Genomic DNA, 18559 nt, shown 5'->3' with positions numbered 1-18559 from the left:
ATTCTTGTTAATATCTGGAAAATAACTTAAACGTTATTCAAGATGATGAATCTGTATGTTGAGGGTTACAGCGACTTCCTTAATGTTGACACCCAGTTACGTTGTGGGGCGGCTCATCCAAAGCATCATCCACAGTGAGAGTCTGCTGACATCCTACTACCTACTACAGTAGGTGGGATCAGAGCTTACTCTGATCCAGAGTAACCCCTTAGATGCTGAAGCAGTGGCTATATATCTTACAAGGTGCAACGTAATAAAGAAAAAAAACAGGTGAAAGAAAATGTAACGAGTTAATCAATAAATTATAGATATTCCAATTAAAAATATAACTTTTTGAAATCTACACCAAGCCCTGATACATCTTCATCATTATTAAAAAAGGCCAGCTAAAAACAAGACCATGCAAAGTCAAGAGAAACATAAAAAATAATAATTGCACTCTAAATGCATCAATGAAAAACATTTAAAAATGTGTTTTTTGCTTAATATGGTTGTCCCAAGTTAGCAAGTTATAACCTTTTATGTGAATAGATGTTAAGTTGATGAGGTCCCACTGATAGGACCCCAGCAGATGCTTAGAATGGGGTTCTGAAGCCCTCTGCTTATTGGATGCACATGTGTAGCTTGGTGCGGGGCAGTAGACATGGACGAAGGACTAGACGTTGAGCAGTTCAATGAGGGAGACCACCAGTCAAAAATGAACTGTTTAGTGTACGATAACTTGGTGGAGATTATGTACAGTAGGTGGCGAATATGCAGCTTGATAAACGTTTCCTCCACAATACGGAGCCTATTCCCACACAGTCTCAGTTCCTTTCTCTTGGTTCACTTGGTCTCTGTCTCCACTGTTTCACCTTCCTTCACCACAGCCCAGGTCTGTACTACAGTCCAGTTAGTGAGAGTCCTATTCTCAACCCGCTGTTCTGCGTCTTCTTTCCCCCCTAGGGAACTAGTTTCTTCTCTGCTACGGACGCTCTAGATCTCCCGCCTAGGACACTCTCTTTGTTTCACATTTTCTGTCCCATCACGGCCCATTATCTCTCTGAGTTATAAACTCAGAGCCATGCTGCTAGGTGTCCTTTCCTAGGAACCATCTCTGGTTGACCACGCGGTCCTTCTGTCAGTTTTTCTTCCTCTTTACTCCAGATCAGGCTAACCACTGTCTTGGTCTCTTCCCACTTCATGACACCCAAGTCATGTGGCACTGCTTACTGTCCAGACCTTAGGTCTGCTTCTGATGCACACTGGGCCCTGTCCGATGTATTGACAGGAAACTGTCTCTCTCCCTTCTCCCACTCTGGGCCAGTCCCAAATACAACACCATCACCAATTACACATATCTCAATTCACACTATACACCACAACAATATGCGTCTTCAAAGGGGAACATAGGCAGCATGTCCATCTTCCCACACATGTACACCACTGCTACGTTCATTGTCTATGTGTCTGCCAGAGAAAGGCAAGTACAAGTGTAAGCTCCCATAGACAACGAATGAAGACATTTAACACATAAACTGAAATCTTTCATTCAAATGGTGATACCCAGAAAACCCCATTCTTGTCAGTGTATCTCAATCATCAAAGTGGTCAATAATTATTATAATAGTCATAAACAACTAAATGTGTAGACATATTCTGTGTATCAGTGGAGTATGCCATATTTTTTGTCTGATTTATATGAAATCTTTCTGAAAGTACCTTTTTGTGAAATAGAATGTACACAGATGAGCAATTTGACGTAGTAGAAGTCAATGGACATCATATGGCACTGTACAAACACGGAGGTAGAATGGAGCCATATTATGGCCTCTGTAGACCCCAGCTGAAGCTACTTTGCTCCTTTTGACAGTTGTCCTAGTAATAACTAGCACTGTCCAACTGCGGCAAGATTGAAAGACCATTGCAGGTAAAACTGATACAATCATTTGGGGACATTTCATGAGTTAAAAACAGCAATGTTAGACGTCTTGAATAATTTCTTCAGACCCTGCATAAGGCATAACACAGAATCAAACTGTGGAGTGTTCCCGTAAGACATAGAAATTGTAAATGAGAAATTCCGAGTTGGGAAATGAGACAATGTTGGGATTTCCAAGTCTAGGTAATGATAGGTCACAACTTCACAAGTATTTCTAGCAGCCTCTTCCAGAGAGCACATCTTTCCTTAGGGTACCGTCACACTATACGATTTACCTACGATCACGACCAGCGATATGACCTGGCCGTGATCGTAGGTAAATCGTAGTGTGGTCGCTGGGGAGCTGTCACACAGACAGCTCTCCAGCGACCAACGATGCCGAGGTCCCTGGGTAACCAGGGTAAACATCGGGTAACTAAGCGCAGGACCGCGCTTAGTTACCCGATGTTTACCCTGGTTACAAGCGTTAAACTAAAAAAAAACAAACAGCACATACTTACATTCTGGTGTCCGTCAGGTCCCTTGCAGTCTGCTTCCCGCACTGTGACTGCCGGCCGTAAAGTGAAAGTGAAAGCACAGCCGCTGTGCTCTGCTTTCACTTTACCGCCGGCAGTCACAGTGCGGGAAGCAGACGGCAAGGGACCTGACGGACACCAGAATGTAAGTATGTGCTGTTTGTTTTTTTTTAGTTTAACGCTTGTAACCAGGGTAAACATCGGGTAACTAAGCGCGGTCCTGCGCTTAGTTACCCGATGTTTACCCTGGTTACAAGCGAACGCATCGCTGGATCGCATCGCTAGATCGCTAGATCGGTGTCACACACACCGATCTAGCGATGACAGCGGGAGATCCAGTGATGAAAGAAAGTTCTAAACGATCTGCTACGACGTACGATTCTCAGCAGGATCCCTGATCGCTGCTGCGTGTCAGACACAGCGATATCGTAACGATATCGCTGGAACGTCACGAATCGTACCGTCGTAGCGATCGAAATGTTATAGTGTGACGGTACCCTTACATTTGCTAATGGATATGAACATTCTACGTTAAAATTGAATAAACTGTTTTAATATATCTGAGATATGCACAGTTAATTATGGGTTTGGGATAATTGGCTCCTAACATAATTAAACATTCGGTGAAGGTGTTAATTAACTTTTTTTTAATTATTGTTATCAGTGTATATAGAGAAAGTAAAGGTCGATTTTAAGGTATTAAGATTTACACTTTGATAAGTGAATCACACAACATTTTAGAATATACAATAGAGCAATAGGAAGGTGAAGTTTGCATGAAATGCTGTAACAAACCATAGCAGTGGGGGGAATATATTAAGGCTTTTGTACTTTTTTTTCATGCCAAAAAGTAGCAAATTTAGTTGCACACCATTTTGGTGCAAAACGTATATTTTTACACCACTTTTGCCACTTTTGAAAAGTTAGCATGGTTAGGTTTAAAGGGAATCTGTCACCAGGTTTTTGCTACCCAATGTGAGAGCAGGATGATGTAGGAGCAGAGACCCTAACTCCAGCATTTTATAATGTATTGGGCTGCTTGCTGCAGTTTTGATAAAAATCACTGTTTTATCTTCTGCAGATCTAGCAGTTCTCTGAATGGTGAGATGTGTATAGCCCCACCCAAACCCCTGATTTGCAGCTTCCTGTGTACACTGAGCATAGGCAGAAAGCTGCTAATCAATGGTGGGGGCGGGGTTATGCAGAGCTCCTGAATATGGAGGATTACCTGTCAGCAGGTTTACTAGTCCTCTAGTGATAACTCCTGCTGATGAAACAGTAATTTTATCAATATTGCTGAAAAAAAGTAGAAATATAGATCTAGGCAGAAACCTTACATTCCCCCATTGTTTGTGTACAGTAAATGAATGAATGTGTTGTGTATTGCAGTACTATATATGTTGGCTGTATAGTGTTATTTATGATACATTACAATTTATGAAGGGCACCCACGCAGACGGACATACACTAGACCTCATCTTCACCCGCCTCTGTTCCTTATCTATTCTCACAACCTCTCCCTTCCCCCTATCTGACCACCATCTACTCACCTTCTCATTCTTGTCCTCCTAACCCACCCCCCATGTCCAGCCACTACCACATCCTCGCAGAAACTTTGCACACCTAGACATTCCCAGACTCTCAGACTCTCTCCTACCCGTGTCCTCCATATCTTCACTCCACGACACGGACCGCGCCACCGCTTTCTATAACTCCACCCTCACATCAGCCATAGACTCAGTCGCCCCTCTCATGCATGGCAAAGTGCGACAAATCAATAGACAACCCTGGCATAACAATCTCACCAAAAACTCCAACAAGCATCCAGAGTCGCAGAGCAGCGTTGGAAGAAAATACACCTGCCAGACGACTTCACTGCTTTCAAACAAGCTACACTTGCCTTCAAACTAGCCCTCACTTCTGCTAAACAGACCTATTTCACAAACCTTGTATCTTCATTATCCTACAACCCAAAACAACTTTTCAGCACATTTAACTCTCTCCTCCACCCACCACTACCACCTCCAACTCCCCTCATCTCTTCTGAGGATTTTGCCACCTACTTCAAAAACAAGATCGACTAAACAAGGCAAACCGTTACTGTTCCACCACCGCAACATACCAGTTCTCTGCCCTTCGCTAATAACCTCCCTGAAGGAGAACTTACCTCCTTTCCAAATCACACCTCACCACCTGTGCACTTGACCCCATCCCTTCCCACTTGCTCCCCAACCTCACTAACATGCTCATTCCAGCCCTAACCCATCTCTTCAACCTATCGCTATCTTCTGATACCTTCCCCTCTGTCTTCAAACATGCCACCATCACACCCATCCTCAAGAAAGCTAACCTTGACCCAACTGCTATGCCCAGCTATCGCCCCATATCACTGCTCCCGTTCACTTCCAAACTCCTTGAGCAGCATGTCCATGCTCAACTTTCCTCCCACCTCTCATCTAACTCTCTCCTTGACAATCTGACTTCCGCTCCCACCACTCCACCGAAACTGCTCTGACCAAAATTACTAATGACTTACTCACAGCCAAAGCTAATAGACAGTTCTCCTCCTTCATGACCTGTCCTCTGCTTTTGACACAGTCGACCACTGCCTACTGCTACAGATTCTTTCTTCCCTTGGCATCAAAGGCCTTGCCATTTCCTGGATTGCCTTATACCTTTCCAACCGCACATTTAGCGTTTCCCACTCCCACACTACCTCCTCATCCCGACCTCTCTCTGTTGGTGTCCCTCAAGGCTCTGTCCTAGGGCCCCTACTTTTTCTCATCTATACCCTTGACTTAGGACAACTCATAAAGTCCCATGGCTTCCAGTACCACCTGTATGCAGACGACACTCAGATCTACCTCTCTGGCCCAGATGTCACCTCACTGCTGTCCAGAATCCCAGAGTGTCTATCAGCCATATCCTCCTTCTTCAACTCTCGTTTCCTAAAACTCAATGTAGACAAAACCAAAATCATCATCTTTCCCCCATCTCGCGTATCCCCACTACCTGATCTATCTATTATGGTAAATGGCATCATGCTCTCTCCCGCACCTGAAATCCGCTGCCTCGGGGTAACTCTTGACTTTGCCCTGTCCTTCAAACCGCACGTCCAAACTCTTGCCACCTCCTGTCGCCTCCAACTCAAAAATATTGCCAGAATCCGTCCCATCCTCAGCCCACAATCCACTACTTGTGCATGCCCTTATCATCTCCCACCTCAATTACTGCAACATCCTCCTTTGTGGCCTCCCGCTAACTCTCTTGCACTGCTCCAGTCTGTCCTCAACTCTTCTGCCCAGCTAATCCACCTCTCTCCTCGCTACTACCCTGTTTCTCCCCTCTGCAGATCCCTCCACTGGCTCCCAATTCCCCAACGAATCCAGATCAAACTACTAACACTACAAAGCCATCCACAACCTGTCCACTCCCTATATCTCTGAACTAGTCTCCCACTATCTTGCCTCACGTAATCTTCGATCCTCCCAAGACCTCCTACTCTCCTCCACACTTATTCGTTCCTCCCACAACCGCTTCCAAGATTTCTCCCGAATATCCCCCATCCTCTGGAATTCCACGCCTCAACACGTTCGATTATCCACCACCCTCGGATCCTTCAGACCGAACCTGAAAACCCATTTTTTCAGGAAAGCCTACAGCTGCCGCCTCATCAACCACCCGAGCTGCCGTGTCACCACCCGAGCTGCCGTGTCACCACCACCCGAGCTGACACGTCACCACCACCAGAGCTGCCGCACCCCCATCCTTCTGTCTCTTCCACATTATCCCGTAGAATGTAAGTCCGCAAGGACAGAGTCCTCTCCCCCCTGTATCAGTCTGTCATTGTAAATTTGTTTACTGTAAACGATATCTATAACTTTTCTCATGTACAGCACCACGGAATTAATGGTGCTATATAAATAAATAATAATTTAGCTGACTTCTAGGTGTATTTTAGGATATATTCACATGTATATTTTTGTTGTGCATTTTCTGCAATGGATTTGGTGCATAACATATACAATATTTTATAGTACTAGCATAGTCAACAAGATTTCTGAAATCTCATGCATGCGCTGCTTTTTTTCCATGTGTATTTTTAGTACTGCTGTGTGTTTTTCCAAGATGCTGCATGTTACATATTTTAGTATGTTTCACTCAGTCAAATGAATTGGTGAAAAACGCAAGTAAATACGGTACTTGCCCAAAAAATGTGAATTGTACTTTTTTTGTCCTGACAATGCTGTGATTTTTGGTGCAGGAAAAATGCTGCAATTACACAATATGTACTATCAGTATCATCCAAAAAGTACAATATAGTGATACAAAAGTAACTCATAACTATGTGTAAATAGTAGACAAATATGTAAAATTAGACAAATATTAGACACTCCACCAAAATGTGCAACCTACAAAAGACTTGGAGTACAAAATCTAGGGTATAATATATAAAAAAGACAATTTTATTATTGATCACATAACAAAATAATTGGTACATTGCATACATAAAAAGTTAAAGGCAATTTCACACAGTGTCAATAAACTACACATCCACAAAAATGATAACAAGCATGGGAATCAAGATACATAAATCATAATTGGAGCGAACATCCAATGGCGTTTATATATGAGTAACATATAGGCTACTAGTGCCCTGTTAAATAACATAAATCCCATATGGAAATAGCCAAATATGTGTACCAAAACTCCCCAGTATTTAGATTAGTTGGTATGCCATAGTGAAAAATGAAGGTACCACTCATAACAGCAATAGTTAGAGCTCTCCAAGGTAAAATAACCCATCAGAATGATATGAGACAGAGCAAGGCATATACAGGAAAACATGGTCTGCGCTTGTCATGTTGCATTTGGAGAGCCCTGATGTGCCTAAACAGTGAAACCCCCCACATGTGAAACAAAACCCCTAAAGGAATTTAACTAGACTTGTGGTGAGCAGCTTAAACCCACAGGTGTTTCACAGAATTTTACAACGTTGATCTATGAAAATGAAAAAAATATATATTTTGCCCCAATTTCATTTTCACAAGGATAGCAGGATAAAAATAGACCCCCAAAATTGTTATGCAATTGTAATAGGGTGCAGGGTTGAGTATGGCACCACGGAACAGACAGACCAACTGTTGGGGGGAATTTATTAACAGGGACAATATTCTCCTTGCAGGGAGAAAACAGTAGAATATGAACTGAAAAGATAACGGTGCAAAATATGGGAGTCAAACAGTGTAACAGAATTAAGCGGGATTTCGAGAAAAAGAACACTTATCAGTCTGATGAGGACTTCCTTGAAGGGTCGTCTTCTCCAACGTAGGCGCCGAGAAAACAGCGACACTTGTCATCCCTCTGTTGTCCGTGGGCTGAGTAGTCTCTAGGAATCTGCTGCCTGGGGTTTCGGGAGTTAATGTGATATGCACAGGCTCTGAGTCTTTAGCTTTTACAGCACAGCCTATCCCGGGAAAACGATTCTCAGTCTATTATTAAGTCTCTTAACTGGAATCAGGGGCTCTGCACTGATACCGTGGGTACCAGGAATCACAGTCTCTGCACTGATACCGTGGGTACCAGGGATCACAGTCTCTGCACTGATACCGTGGTTACCAGGGGGTCACAGTCTCTGCATGGACCAATGTCTCTGCACAGGTCTCAAGGCGCCCCTCTCCAGTCACAGCAGAGTCTGCTTTCATGTACTCACAAGATGCAGTCTTTCTGGGCAATCTCCCTGCATTTGTCCTCTGACCGGGAGCCCTCTCTCCTCCCCCGGAGCGCAGCTGCGTCCTGCCCTGACCGCTGCACAAACTGCTCTGCCACTTGCACGTGCGCGCCTTTCCCACTCTCTGCCCGGCTTCCTTCCTGTCCCAGTCTCCAAGCCTGCCCCCCGGGGAACCTGTAGCACAGCTCAATGGTTCCAGGCACGGAGCAGAGAAGGTAACCTCCCCCGGACTCTTCTTGTGTTCCACCTCCTTACACAATTTCTCCTGAGTTCACCGATATCCCATATGGTATCATCGAAAACTACAGATGAGACACATTGCAAAGCCCAAAAAGGAAAATGCACCATATTAGAGTTCAGATTTTGCTGGAATGGTTTGAGGGTGCCATTTCACATTGACGGAGCCCCTGAGGTGCCAGATCAACAGAAATACCCCATAAGTGATACTGTTTTACAAACTGCACCCAACTGCACCCCCAATGAATTCATCTGATGGGGGGTGATCATATTGACACCACGGGGGTGTCACAGAATTTTATACTATTGGGCGGTGAAGCAAGAATAATTACATTTTTACCACTAAAATGTTGTTTTAGCCCCAAGTTTTCTAAGGCCAATAGAAAAAAATGGACCTCAGTTTGTTGTAAAAATTACTTCTGAGTGTGCCAATAACCTACATGTAATCAGGATATACTTCTCAAACACAGTGCAAAGCTCAGAAGGGAACGAGCACCATACTATAGTGCAGATTTTACTGTTATGGTTTGTGGGTGCCATGACCCAATGGGAGAGCCCCTGTAGTGCTAGAACTGCAGTACCTCCCATAAGTGACCTTATTTTACAAACTACACCTCTCAATTAATTCATCTACGGGTGCAGGGATCATATTAACACCACTGGTGTGTCACAGAAGAAAAAATAATTGCATTTTTTACCACCAAAATTTAGTTTTAGCCCCACCTTTTTCATTTTCATAAGGGGAAATGGCTAAAAATGACACCAACATTTGTCCCACAATTTCTACTGAATGTAGCAATACCCCAAATGTGGCTTTACAGTGCTGCTTAGGCTACTTTCACACTAGCGTTAACTGCAATCCGTCCCAAAAACGTCTTTTTCCCGAAAAAACGGATGCGTCAAAAAACTGCAAAACGTATGCAACGAATACAGCATTTCGACGGATCCGTCGCAAAACCGTCGCAAATCCGATAAACGGTTCCGTTGAAATGCTGGATGCGTTGCATACGTTGCATACGTTTTTTCCATCCGTTGCATACGTTTTTACGACGGATCCGTTTTTAAAATGGGAGGCACCAAAATTTGATTGGCTACTGGAAACTAGGGAAATCTATATACTGACTGTATTTACAGCACATCTTTGAGGGTTTTAGTTTAGTGGCAATGATGGATGGTGTAATTGGGAGGATTTCGAGTTTGGTTACTGAAGTTATATTTGAGACGAATCGCCTGGATATCATAGTGCGGGAGAAGGAGGCGGCAGCAGAAAGACGGATGATGCAACGGAGAAGGCGACGATTCTGGATACATCCAATCAATGAGCTGCGGATGACCAGGGGTGTCCAGTCCACTCTCTATCTGGAGTTGCGGTGCAACCCCCAAAAATTCTTTAGTTATGTACGGATGAGGATGGAACATTTCGATTATTTGGTTGGAAAAATAGAGGATGTCATCCAAAGGCAGGACACAAGGATGAGGCTTGCCATCACACCGGCGGAGCGGCTCATGGTGACACTGCGGTAAGCATTTTTTCTTTATGTCATTGCTCATATTGAATGTGAGTACATGCTGCAGAGAATACTGCGCTGACACATTGCGCCGCATTTACTGTAGCATGTCATTTGTTGGTTTATGTGAGGCCATTCCACTTGTTTTTTTTTCTTGTGTCATTGGTCATATTGAATGTTATTAAATGCTGCAGAGAATACTGCGCTGACACATTGCGCCGCATTTACTGTAGCATGTAATTTGTTGGTTTATTTGAGGCCATTCCACTTGTTTTTCTTGGTTGATGGTCTGTGCAATTTTTTTTTACATTTTTTTTTATTTTTCCCTGCAGCTTCCTAGCTACGGGTGAGTCTTTGACTTCACTCCATTTCCAATTCCGGCTGGGGATTTCCACTATTGGCGGAATTGTGAAGGACACATGTCGTGCGATTTGGGACACAGCTGGAGTATATCCCACAACCAACAATGGAAATCTGGATGAGAAGTTCCGAACAATTTGAGCGAATGTGTAATTTTCCAAATTGTGTTGGTGCTGTGGACGGCAAACACATTAGGATTGCAAAACCGGCAGGAACAGGATCAGAGTACTATAACTATAAAAAATACTTCTCAATTGTACTCATGGCTATTGCTGACGCCAACTGCCGATTCCTTGCTGTGGATATAGGAGCGTATGGCCGGTCCAACGACTCCCAAGTGTTTAAAAACTCTCCGATGGGTCGCTGCCTGTATGGAGATACATACAATTTCCCGCCAGCAAGACCGCTCCCAGGAACCAGTGAACCAGCCTTGCCCTATGTGTGTGTAGGTGATGAAGCCTTTCAACTGTCGCCGCACCTACTGAAACCATACAGCAGCCGTGAATTACACCGCACCAAGCGGGTATTTAATTACCGTCTTACCAGAGCAAGAAGAGTGGTAGAGTGCTCTTTCGGTATTTTGACAGCAAAGTGGAGAGTTCTGCTGACGGCAATAAAACTGGATACAAAAACTGTAGACGATGTTGTCAAGGCATGTGTGGTGCTCCATAATTTTGTTATTTCAAAGGAGCCCGTTACCTTGGATGACGAACAATTGGAGACATCCTTGTGGGATTACCGAAGTGCCTCTGTTCGCTCCACCGGTTCTGTTACTAGGATGAGGGAACAGTTTGCTGAATATTTTTTGTCACCTGTTGGGCGGATTCCATGGCAAGACATAATTGTGTGACTTTTTTTTAATTTTTTTTCTTTTTTTTTTCCAAAATTTTTTGGTAGCAACTGCCACAAAAAAAAAAAAAAAAAGAGTGTGTGTGGTTTGCTTGCTAATATAATATAAAACCATTTTGTTAAACCTTGAAAACGTCTGGTGTTTCTTTTCACTTAACCTTTCATATTTACCTTAATTAATGAACACACACACACAGTAGATTGTAAACCAGAATTATGTTTATTTCAAAAAATATATTTTTTGTGGGTAATTTTCCCACACTATTTTTTTTTTTGGTAATTTAAAGAACCTTTTTTTTTTGGCAAAAAAAAACTATGTACAAGTACATTCCAGGTTCACAGGTCCTGGTATTGTTGGGTGGAGTAACTATGGGAGGAGGGGCTGGAAGGTTGGACCACGTCGGTAGGTGGGATTGGGGAAACCCTACCTGTTGCGTCTGTAGTGGAAGGGGGGGGGAAAACAGGAGGCTGACCAGAGGGGTGTTGTGTTGGGGTAGGTGGAAAACTTACTGGGGAAGTAAAGCTGGGCAAAGATGAAGAAAACACGGGTGAATACATTTGGGTTGTGGGCCGGGTTGGGTATTGGTAGTGATGTTGATATTGAGAGTGATGTGGATATTGGGACTGGCGGTGATATTGTGGGGCATGGTGTTGAAATTGGGACTGGGATGTGTGGGGAGGTGTGGGGGTAGATTGGGGTTCGTTAATTACCTTCAGCAGAGCGTTATGGCAGCTATTCATTACCCGCATCTGCTGATCAAAAGAAAGCTTTTCCATGCTCCTGAGCATGGACTGAAAAAAAAGATTGGCTGGAGCTTGACTTACATCTAAATGCAGTCTATCCAAGCGACTGCTGATTTCATGGTGGTTTTCACTCATGCGTGATTGCATCATGCTGAAACCAGCAGTCACTTGTTCTCCCAAAATTTTAAATGAATTTTGGAAGCCTGCATTTAGATGCAAGAACTCAGGAGCATAGCTCCTTTCCTGACCCCTCTGACGCTGCCGCCATGAACCTACCGGTGGTGTAGAGGTGGCAGGGTCAGAGGGGTGGGGTAAAGGGAACGCTATCTGTTGACCATCAGATGCGAGTAAGGAAGGCTGCACTCCACTGGTAGAGGCGGATGAAGTGGAGGGGACAGAGGGGTGAGAGGTGTGGGGCCTACCGACGTGGTCCCCGGTGGCGGACTCAGGAGGGATCGCTTCAGAGGGTGCAGAGGTAGATGCAGGCGCACGGTGGCTGGAGTAGGTGCTGTGAAAGAAAAAAAAATAAGTTAATATATTGATATGAAAAAGGCCGGACTGAAACAAAAGTTTTGTGATTAGACAGGTTCTTACTGTGATGTTGAATACTTACACTCTACTCAGCATGGTTTCCCTCAGGAAGGAGAGGTTCGGGCCATATCTGTACCTCCTCTTCTTCCTTGCTGCTGAGCCACTCGGGGCCTGCATCTCCTCGTTAAACTCCCTCTTAAAGCGATCCCTCAATGACCGCCACCGCTTCCTAACCTTGGTACCTGTGAAGACAGGAATGAAGAAAAAAAAAAAATATTCGTAAATGCAAGACATTACATTCAGCTCAAAACATCACTGAAAAGTGAATACTTACATAGTTTGCTCTGCTGCTGTGGAAGAAGGTCCTCCCACCTCGCAAAGATGTTCCGGCATACTTCCAACCAGAGCCGATGGGTGACACTGGTATCAGCATGCCTGCGGTCAGCCATGTTCCACAGTGGCTCCCGTTCACGAACCTCCTCGATGAGGGCTTCAATATCGATATCTGAATCGTATTCGGGAGCACACTGTGAAGCCTGTTAGAACAAAAAAAAAAAAAAGAATTAAAAATTAGTAGACTGAAAGCAAAAAATTAACAATTGAAGCCCCACAAAAAACCGACTCACTGATGGCCGACCGCGGCGTCGAGTCCGCCGACTCTGGGAGCGCCTGGGAGAACCTTCATGCTGTGCTGGACGTTCAGCAGCACCAGCAGCAGCAGCAGCAGCAGCAGCAGCAGGAGACTGAAATAAAGGATAAAAAAATTAGCTTTAATGTATGTATATGTTTTCTGTGTTACGTTATATATGAAATTCTGTTTTGTGTACGGTGCAGTGTGATGTGTGAAGCAAGTGTTTCACCACTACTTACACTTGGTTCCTCCTCCACTTCGATGTCTCCACCCGTCTCGGTCCCTTCCGACAGCTCCTCATCGGATTCTGATTCCTGTTTAAACATAATAAATGCATGTAGTGACTCAAAATGATGTAAATTTAAAAAAAAAAACAAAAAAATTTTTTTTACTTACCGATACCTGCTGTTGCTGTGGAGGAGGGCTGCCGGAAGAGGACATTGTGTGGCTGTGGTCCAGGTGGCTGTGGTCCTGGTAGGTCTGTAAGTTAAAAGACACTTGCAATCTGCTCTACACATTGAAGTAGCAGATTTGGAGTCTTCAAAACTTACTTTTCAGATTTTCTGGATGTGGGCCAGGTGGCTGTGGTCCAGGTGGCTGTGGTCCAGGTGGCTGTGGTCCAGGTGGCTGTGGTCCTGGTAGGTCTGTAAGTTAAAAGACACTTGCAATCTGCTCTACACATTGAAGTAGCAGATTTGGGGTCTTCAAAACTTACTTTTCAGATTTTCTGGATGTGGGCCAGGTGGCTGTGGTCCAGGTGGCTGTGGTCCAGGTGGCTGTGGTCAAGGTGGCTGTGGTCAAGGTGGCTGTGGTCCAGGTGGCTGTGGTCCAGGTGGCTGTGGTCCTGGTAGGTCTGTAAGTTAAAAGACACTTGCAATCTGCTCTACACATTGAAGTAGCAGATTTGGAGTCTTCAAAACTTTTCAGATTTTCTGGATGTGGGCCAGGTGGCTGTGGTCCAGGTGGCTGTGGTCCAGGTGGCTGTGGTCAAGGTGGCTGTGGTCCAGGTGGCTGTGGTCCAGGTGGCTGTGGTCCTGGTAGGTCTGTAAGTTAAAAGACACTTGCAATCTGCTCTACACATTGAAGTAGCAGATTTGGGGTCTTCAAAACTTACTTTTCAGATTTTCTGGATGTGGGCCAGGTGGCTGTGGTCCAGGTGGCTGTGGTCCAGGTGGCTGTGGTCCAGGTGGCTGTGGTCCTGGTAGGTCTGTAAGTTAAAAGACACTTGCAATCTGCTCTACACATTGAAGTAGCAGATTTGGGGTCTTCAAAACTTACTTTTCAGATTTTCTGGATGTGGGCCAGGTGGCTGTGGTCCAGGTGGCTTATGCCGGTCAGTGTGGTCCCTACTCTATCTGCAATATAATAAGTATAATGGATTGAAAGTTAGACCAAAGCAGAAATAGGTAATGTTTACCACTAAACACCATGTTAAAATGAGAAAAATATGTGAACACCCAAACCCAAAAACTGGTGCACGTTATACCATTCTTTTCCATGTCCCAAAAACAAAAAAAGGTAAACTGTGAGACACCTTTAAAAATATTTTTATGTTTTAAAAAAAAAACAATTACCTCCCCGAAATAAAATTTCAAAGGATAACCTTTATTAAAAAATGACCACTCAAACAACTCTGTATTGCATGTGTAACCATTGGTACATACACCTGATTTAAATTTACCTTTAAGAAATTATACTACGGACAATTTTTTAAGAAACATTTTATTAATATATAATTTATTTCTTTTTTTTTTTTTTTAAATCACAATGGAGCAGAAATGCTCTTTATTTTAAAATACAAGTACATCGAATGGGAATGGTTAAGTAAATTTAAAAAAAAAAAATATAACCTCAAGCTGCAGACCATTAGACTTTGCAATAATACATCCATTTTAATAAACAAAAAAAAAAAAAAGTTGCACAAAACACTATACTAAAGGTACTGTCACACTAGACGATATCGCTAGCGATCTGTGACGTTGCAGCGTCCTCACTAGCGATATCGTCCAGTGTGACACGCAGCAGCGATCAGGCCCCTGCTGTGATGTCGCTGGTCGGGGAATAAAGTCCAGAACTTTATTTGGTCGCTGGACTCCCCGCAGACATCGCTGAATCGGCGTGTGTGACACCGATTCAGCGATGTCTTTGCTGGTAACCAGGGTAAACATCGGGTAACTAAGCGCAGGGCCGCGCTTAGTAACCCGATGTTTACCCTGGTTACCAGCGTAAAAAAACAAACAGTACATACTTACATTCAGCTGTCTGTCCCCTGCCGTCTGGTTCCTGCACTGACTGCTGGCCGGAAAGTGAAAGTGAAAGCACAGCACAGCGGTGAGTCACACAGCGATGACTCACCGCTGTGGCTGTGCTCTGCTTTCACTTTACGGCCAGCATTCAGTGCAGTAACCAGACGGCAGGGGACAGACAGCTGAATGTAAGTATGTACTGTTTGTTTTTTTACGCTGGTAACCAGGGTAAACATCGGGTTACTAAGCGCGGCCCTGCGCTTAGTTACCCGATGTTTACCCTGGTTTACCGGGGACCTCTGGATCGTTGGTCGCTGGAGAGCGGTCTTTGTGACAGCTCTCCAGCGACCAAACAGCGACGCTGCAGCGATCCGGATCGTTGTCAGTATCGCTGCAGCGTCGCTAAGTGTGACGGTACCTTAAAGGTACCGTCACACTGAACGATATCGCTAGCAAACCGTGACGTTGCAGCGTCCTGGTTAGCGATATCGTTCAGTTTGACACACAGCGGCGATCAGAATCCTGCTGTGATGTCATTGGTCGCTGCAGAAAGTCCAGAACTTTATTTCGTTGCTGGACTTTATGTAGACATCGCTGAATCGCCGTGTGTGACGCCAATTAAGCGATTTGTTCACTGGTAACTAGGGTAAACATCAGGTTACTAAGCGCGGCTCTGCACTTATTAACCCGATGTTTACCCTGGTTAACAGTGTAAAAGTAAGAAAAAACACAAACACTTCATACTTATGTTCCGCTGTCTGTCCCTCGGCGTTCTGCTTCTCTGCCCTGTATAAGCACAGCGGCCGGAAAGCAGAGTGGTGACGTCACTGCTCTGCTCTGCTTTACGGCTGGCTGGCGCTCACAATGCAGAGAAGCACAGCACGGGGACAGACAGCGGATATTTTTTTTTTTACCTTTTTTTTTTTTTACTTTTACACTGGTAACCATGGTAAACATCGGGTTACTAAGCGCGGCTATGCACTTAGTAACCCCATGTTTACCCTGGTTACTGGCATCGTTGGTTGCTGGAGAGCTGTCTGTGTAACAGCTCTCCAGCGACCAAACAGCGACGCTGCAGTGATCCGGATTATTGTCGGTATTGCTGCAGCGTCACTCAGTGTGACGGTACCTTAATTAGTAAATACATCAAAAATCAATATTAACCAATATGGCATTGACAAATGCACATGCAACCAACAAGACGCACACAAACATACCTGCAAGCCGAGTCATAACGCAAGCATAACACATGAACAGTCGCAATATTGACGAAGGCATAATAAGGTGCAGGCACGTGAACACATACATACAAAAGCACACAGCAGTACAAAAATAAACACACACACCCACACACACACACACACACGGCCATCAGTCCTCCGGCTGGAGCTTGATATCTTCACAGTGGCAGGCCTCACGGTGGATCTGGACTGTAGCATGGCAATGGCTGTTGCAGGATGACGGCAGGCCTCAGGTTGGATTCAGGTTTTATAAGCTCTTGCTATAGTCAGTACGTCATACACAAATGCGCACACACACACACACACACAAATGGCAATATACTCACACTGTTGTAGTGTGTCTGGTCCTTGCTGCCAGGCTGGGCTCTTGGTGTCCGGCTGGGCTCTTGGTGTCCGGCAGGGCTCTTGGGGTCCAGGCTGGGCTCTTGGGGTCCGGCTGGGCTCTTGGTGTCCGGCAGGGCTCTTGGGGTCCAGGCTGGGCTCTTGGGGTCCGGCTGGGCTCTTGGTGTCCAGGCTGGGCTCTTGGTGTCCGGCAGGGCTCTTGGGGTCCAGGCTGGGCTCTTGGGGTCCGGCTGGGCTCTTGGTGTCCGGCAGGGCTCTTGGGGTCCAGGCTGGGCTCTTGGGGTCCGGCTGGGCTCTTGGTGTCCAGGCTGGGCTCTTGGTGTCCGGCAGGGCTCTTGGGGTCCAGGCTGGGCTCTTGGGGTCCGGCTGGGCTCTTGGTGTCCGGCAGGGCTCTTGGGGTCCAGGCTGGGCTCTTGGGGTCCGGCTGGGCTCTTGGTGTCCAGGCTGGGCTCTTGGTGTCCGGCTGGCTGGAGGCTTCTTCTTCTCTCTGAGTCTTGCTGGCATATGTGGGGGTTGAAGGCCCAGACCAGGTTTATATAGATTTGGGGATGTCTGGCCATTTAGATAAAAACACCTGTTTCTGAGCATGCTCAGTAGAAAAAAACGTATTGCAGCGCTGCATTGCGTCGTACGACGTGTCTCGACGCATCCGTCGCTCATAGACTTTCATTCTAGCAAAAGACGCATGCCGACGAATGCGCCGAGACACGTTTTATTGGCGGAGACAAAAAACGTTACAATCTTCTTTTTTCCAGACGACGTGTCGCCTCTTTTCGACGCATCCGTCGAAAGACGTATACCGACGAATGCAAATCCGTCGCAATACGTCGCCAATACAAGTCTATGGGGAAAAAACGTATGCAGCAAAATATTTTGCTGCATACGTTTTTTCTGCAAAACGACGCATTTTAACGTATTGCAGTTAACGCTAGTGTGAAAGTAGCCTTAGCCACACAGCGAGACTTAGAGACTTAAGAGGGACGGAGTGCTATTTGCCTATGGGGCGCATAATTTCCTAGAATAGTTTGCATACTCCATATACAGAGCTCCTAAGTGCTAGCAGAGCAGAATCCCCCCACAAGTGACCCTATTTTGGAAATTGTACTCCTTTTGCCAATTTATCTACAGGTGTAGTGACGATTGGGTGTTTTCTCCAGAAAAAAGCAGCAGTGGATGTTGCTGATTGAAAATTGCAAACTGCCGTTGTACTGACCAGTATGTTTTAGTGACCAGTGCATTATGCCCAGTTCTTGCTTCTGGAGACACACACGTGTACATTAGATGGGCTCCCATCACTTCAGAAATGCCAAACATGTGGGCTCTATAAGTGATTTAGGGACACTGTGGCTCAGAACAGAGAGGGCATATGGATTTGGGAGCGGAGAATTTGCGGAATTTATTTTGGGTGGCAAAGCATTTTTCTTTTCCAGAGCCTTTGTACTACCAGTAATGTGGAAGCCCGTATATTTCCATTAACAGATGACAGATCCCCTGAGTGGGGACTTGCTGTTTTTGTGGATTGAGTTGAAGCTTTTGTTAGGAACATTTTACATAACCATAGGGATCATATTTATCCGGCGCTCTACGCTGAGTACTTACTTTGGGGTTTCCATCTAAATCTCTGAGCGACATGCTTCAGATGAAACTCCCGATGGATCCAGTCACTATAATGGGGCAGCACAGTTACTCTGGACTCCGTCTGG

At 45.1% G+C, this 18559-nt stretch overlaps 2 protein-coding genes across 3 annotated transcripts in view; one reads left to right on the top strand and one right to left on the bottom strand.

Moving 5' to 3' along the window:
- Nucleotides 1-18559, top strand: part of SLC35F4 (solute carrier family 35 member F4) — a 485714-nt gene that overhangs the window by 12527 nt on the left and 454628 nt on the right. The window lies entirely within an intron of this gene.
- On the bottom strand, nucleotides 11270-13508 carry LOC138644562 (uncharacterized). The gene is made up of 6 exons (XM_069733101.1): nucleotides 13424-13508; nucleotides 13267-13341; nucleotides 13023-13139; nucleotides 12731-12932; nucleotides 12479-12638; nucleotides 11270-12373 (listed from the first exon to the last, which is right to left on the bottom strand). The coding sequence occupies exons 1-6, from the start codon at nucleotides 13466-13468 to the stop codon at nucleotides 11458-11460; spliced, it is 1515 nt and encodes a 504-aa protein (XP_069589202.1). The 5' UTR covers nucleotides 13469-13508; the 3' UTR covers nucleotides 11270-11457.

The sequence above is a fragment of the Ranitomeya imitator genome, chromosome 1, assembly GCF_032444005.1.
Source record: "Ranitomeya imitator isolate aRanImi1 chromosome 1, aRanImi1.pri, whole genome shotgun sequence".
NCBI classification, from domain to species: domain Eukaryota; kingdom Metazoa; phylum Chordata; class Amphibia; order Anura; family Dendrobatidae; genus Ranitomeya; species Ranitomeya imitator.
This window is presented reverse-complemented; position numbering and strand designations above follow the sequence as displayed.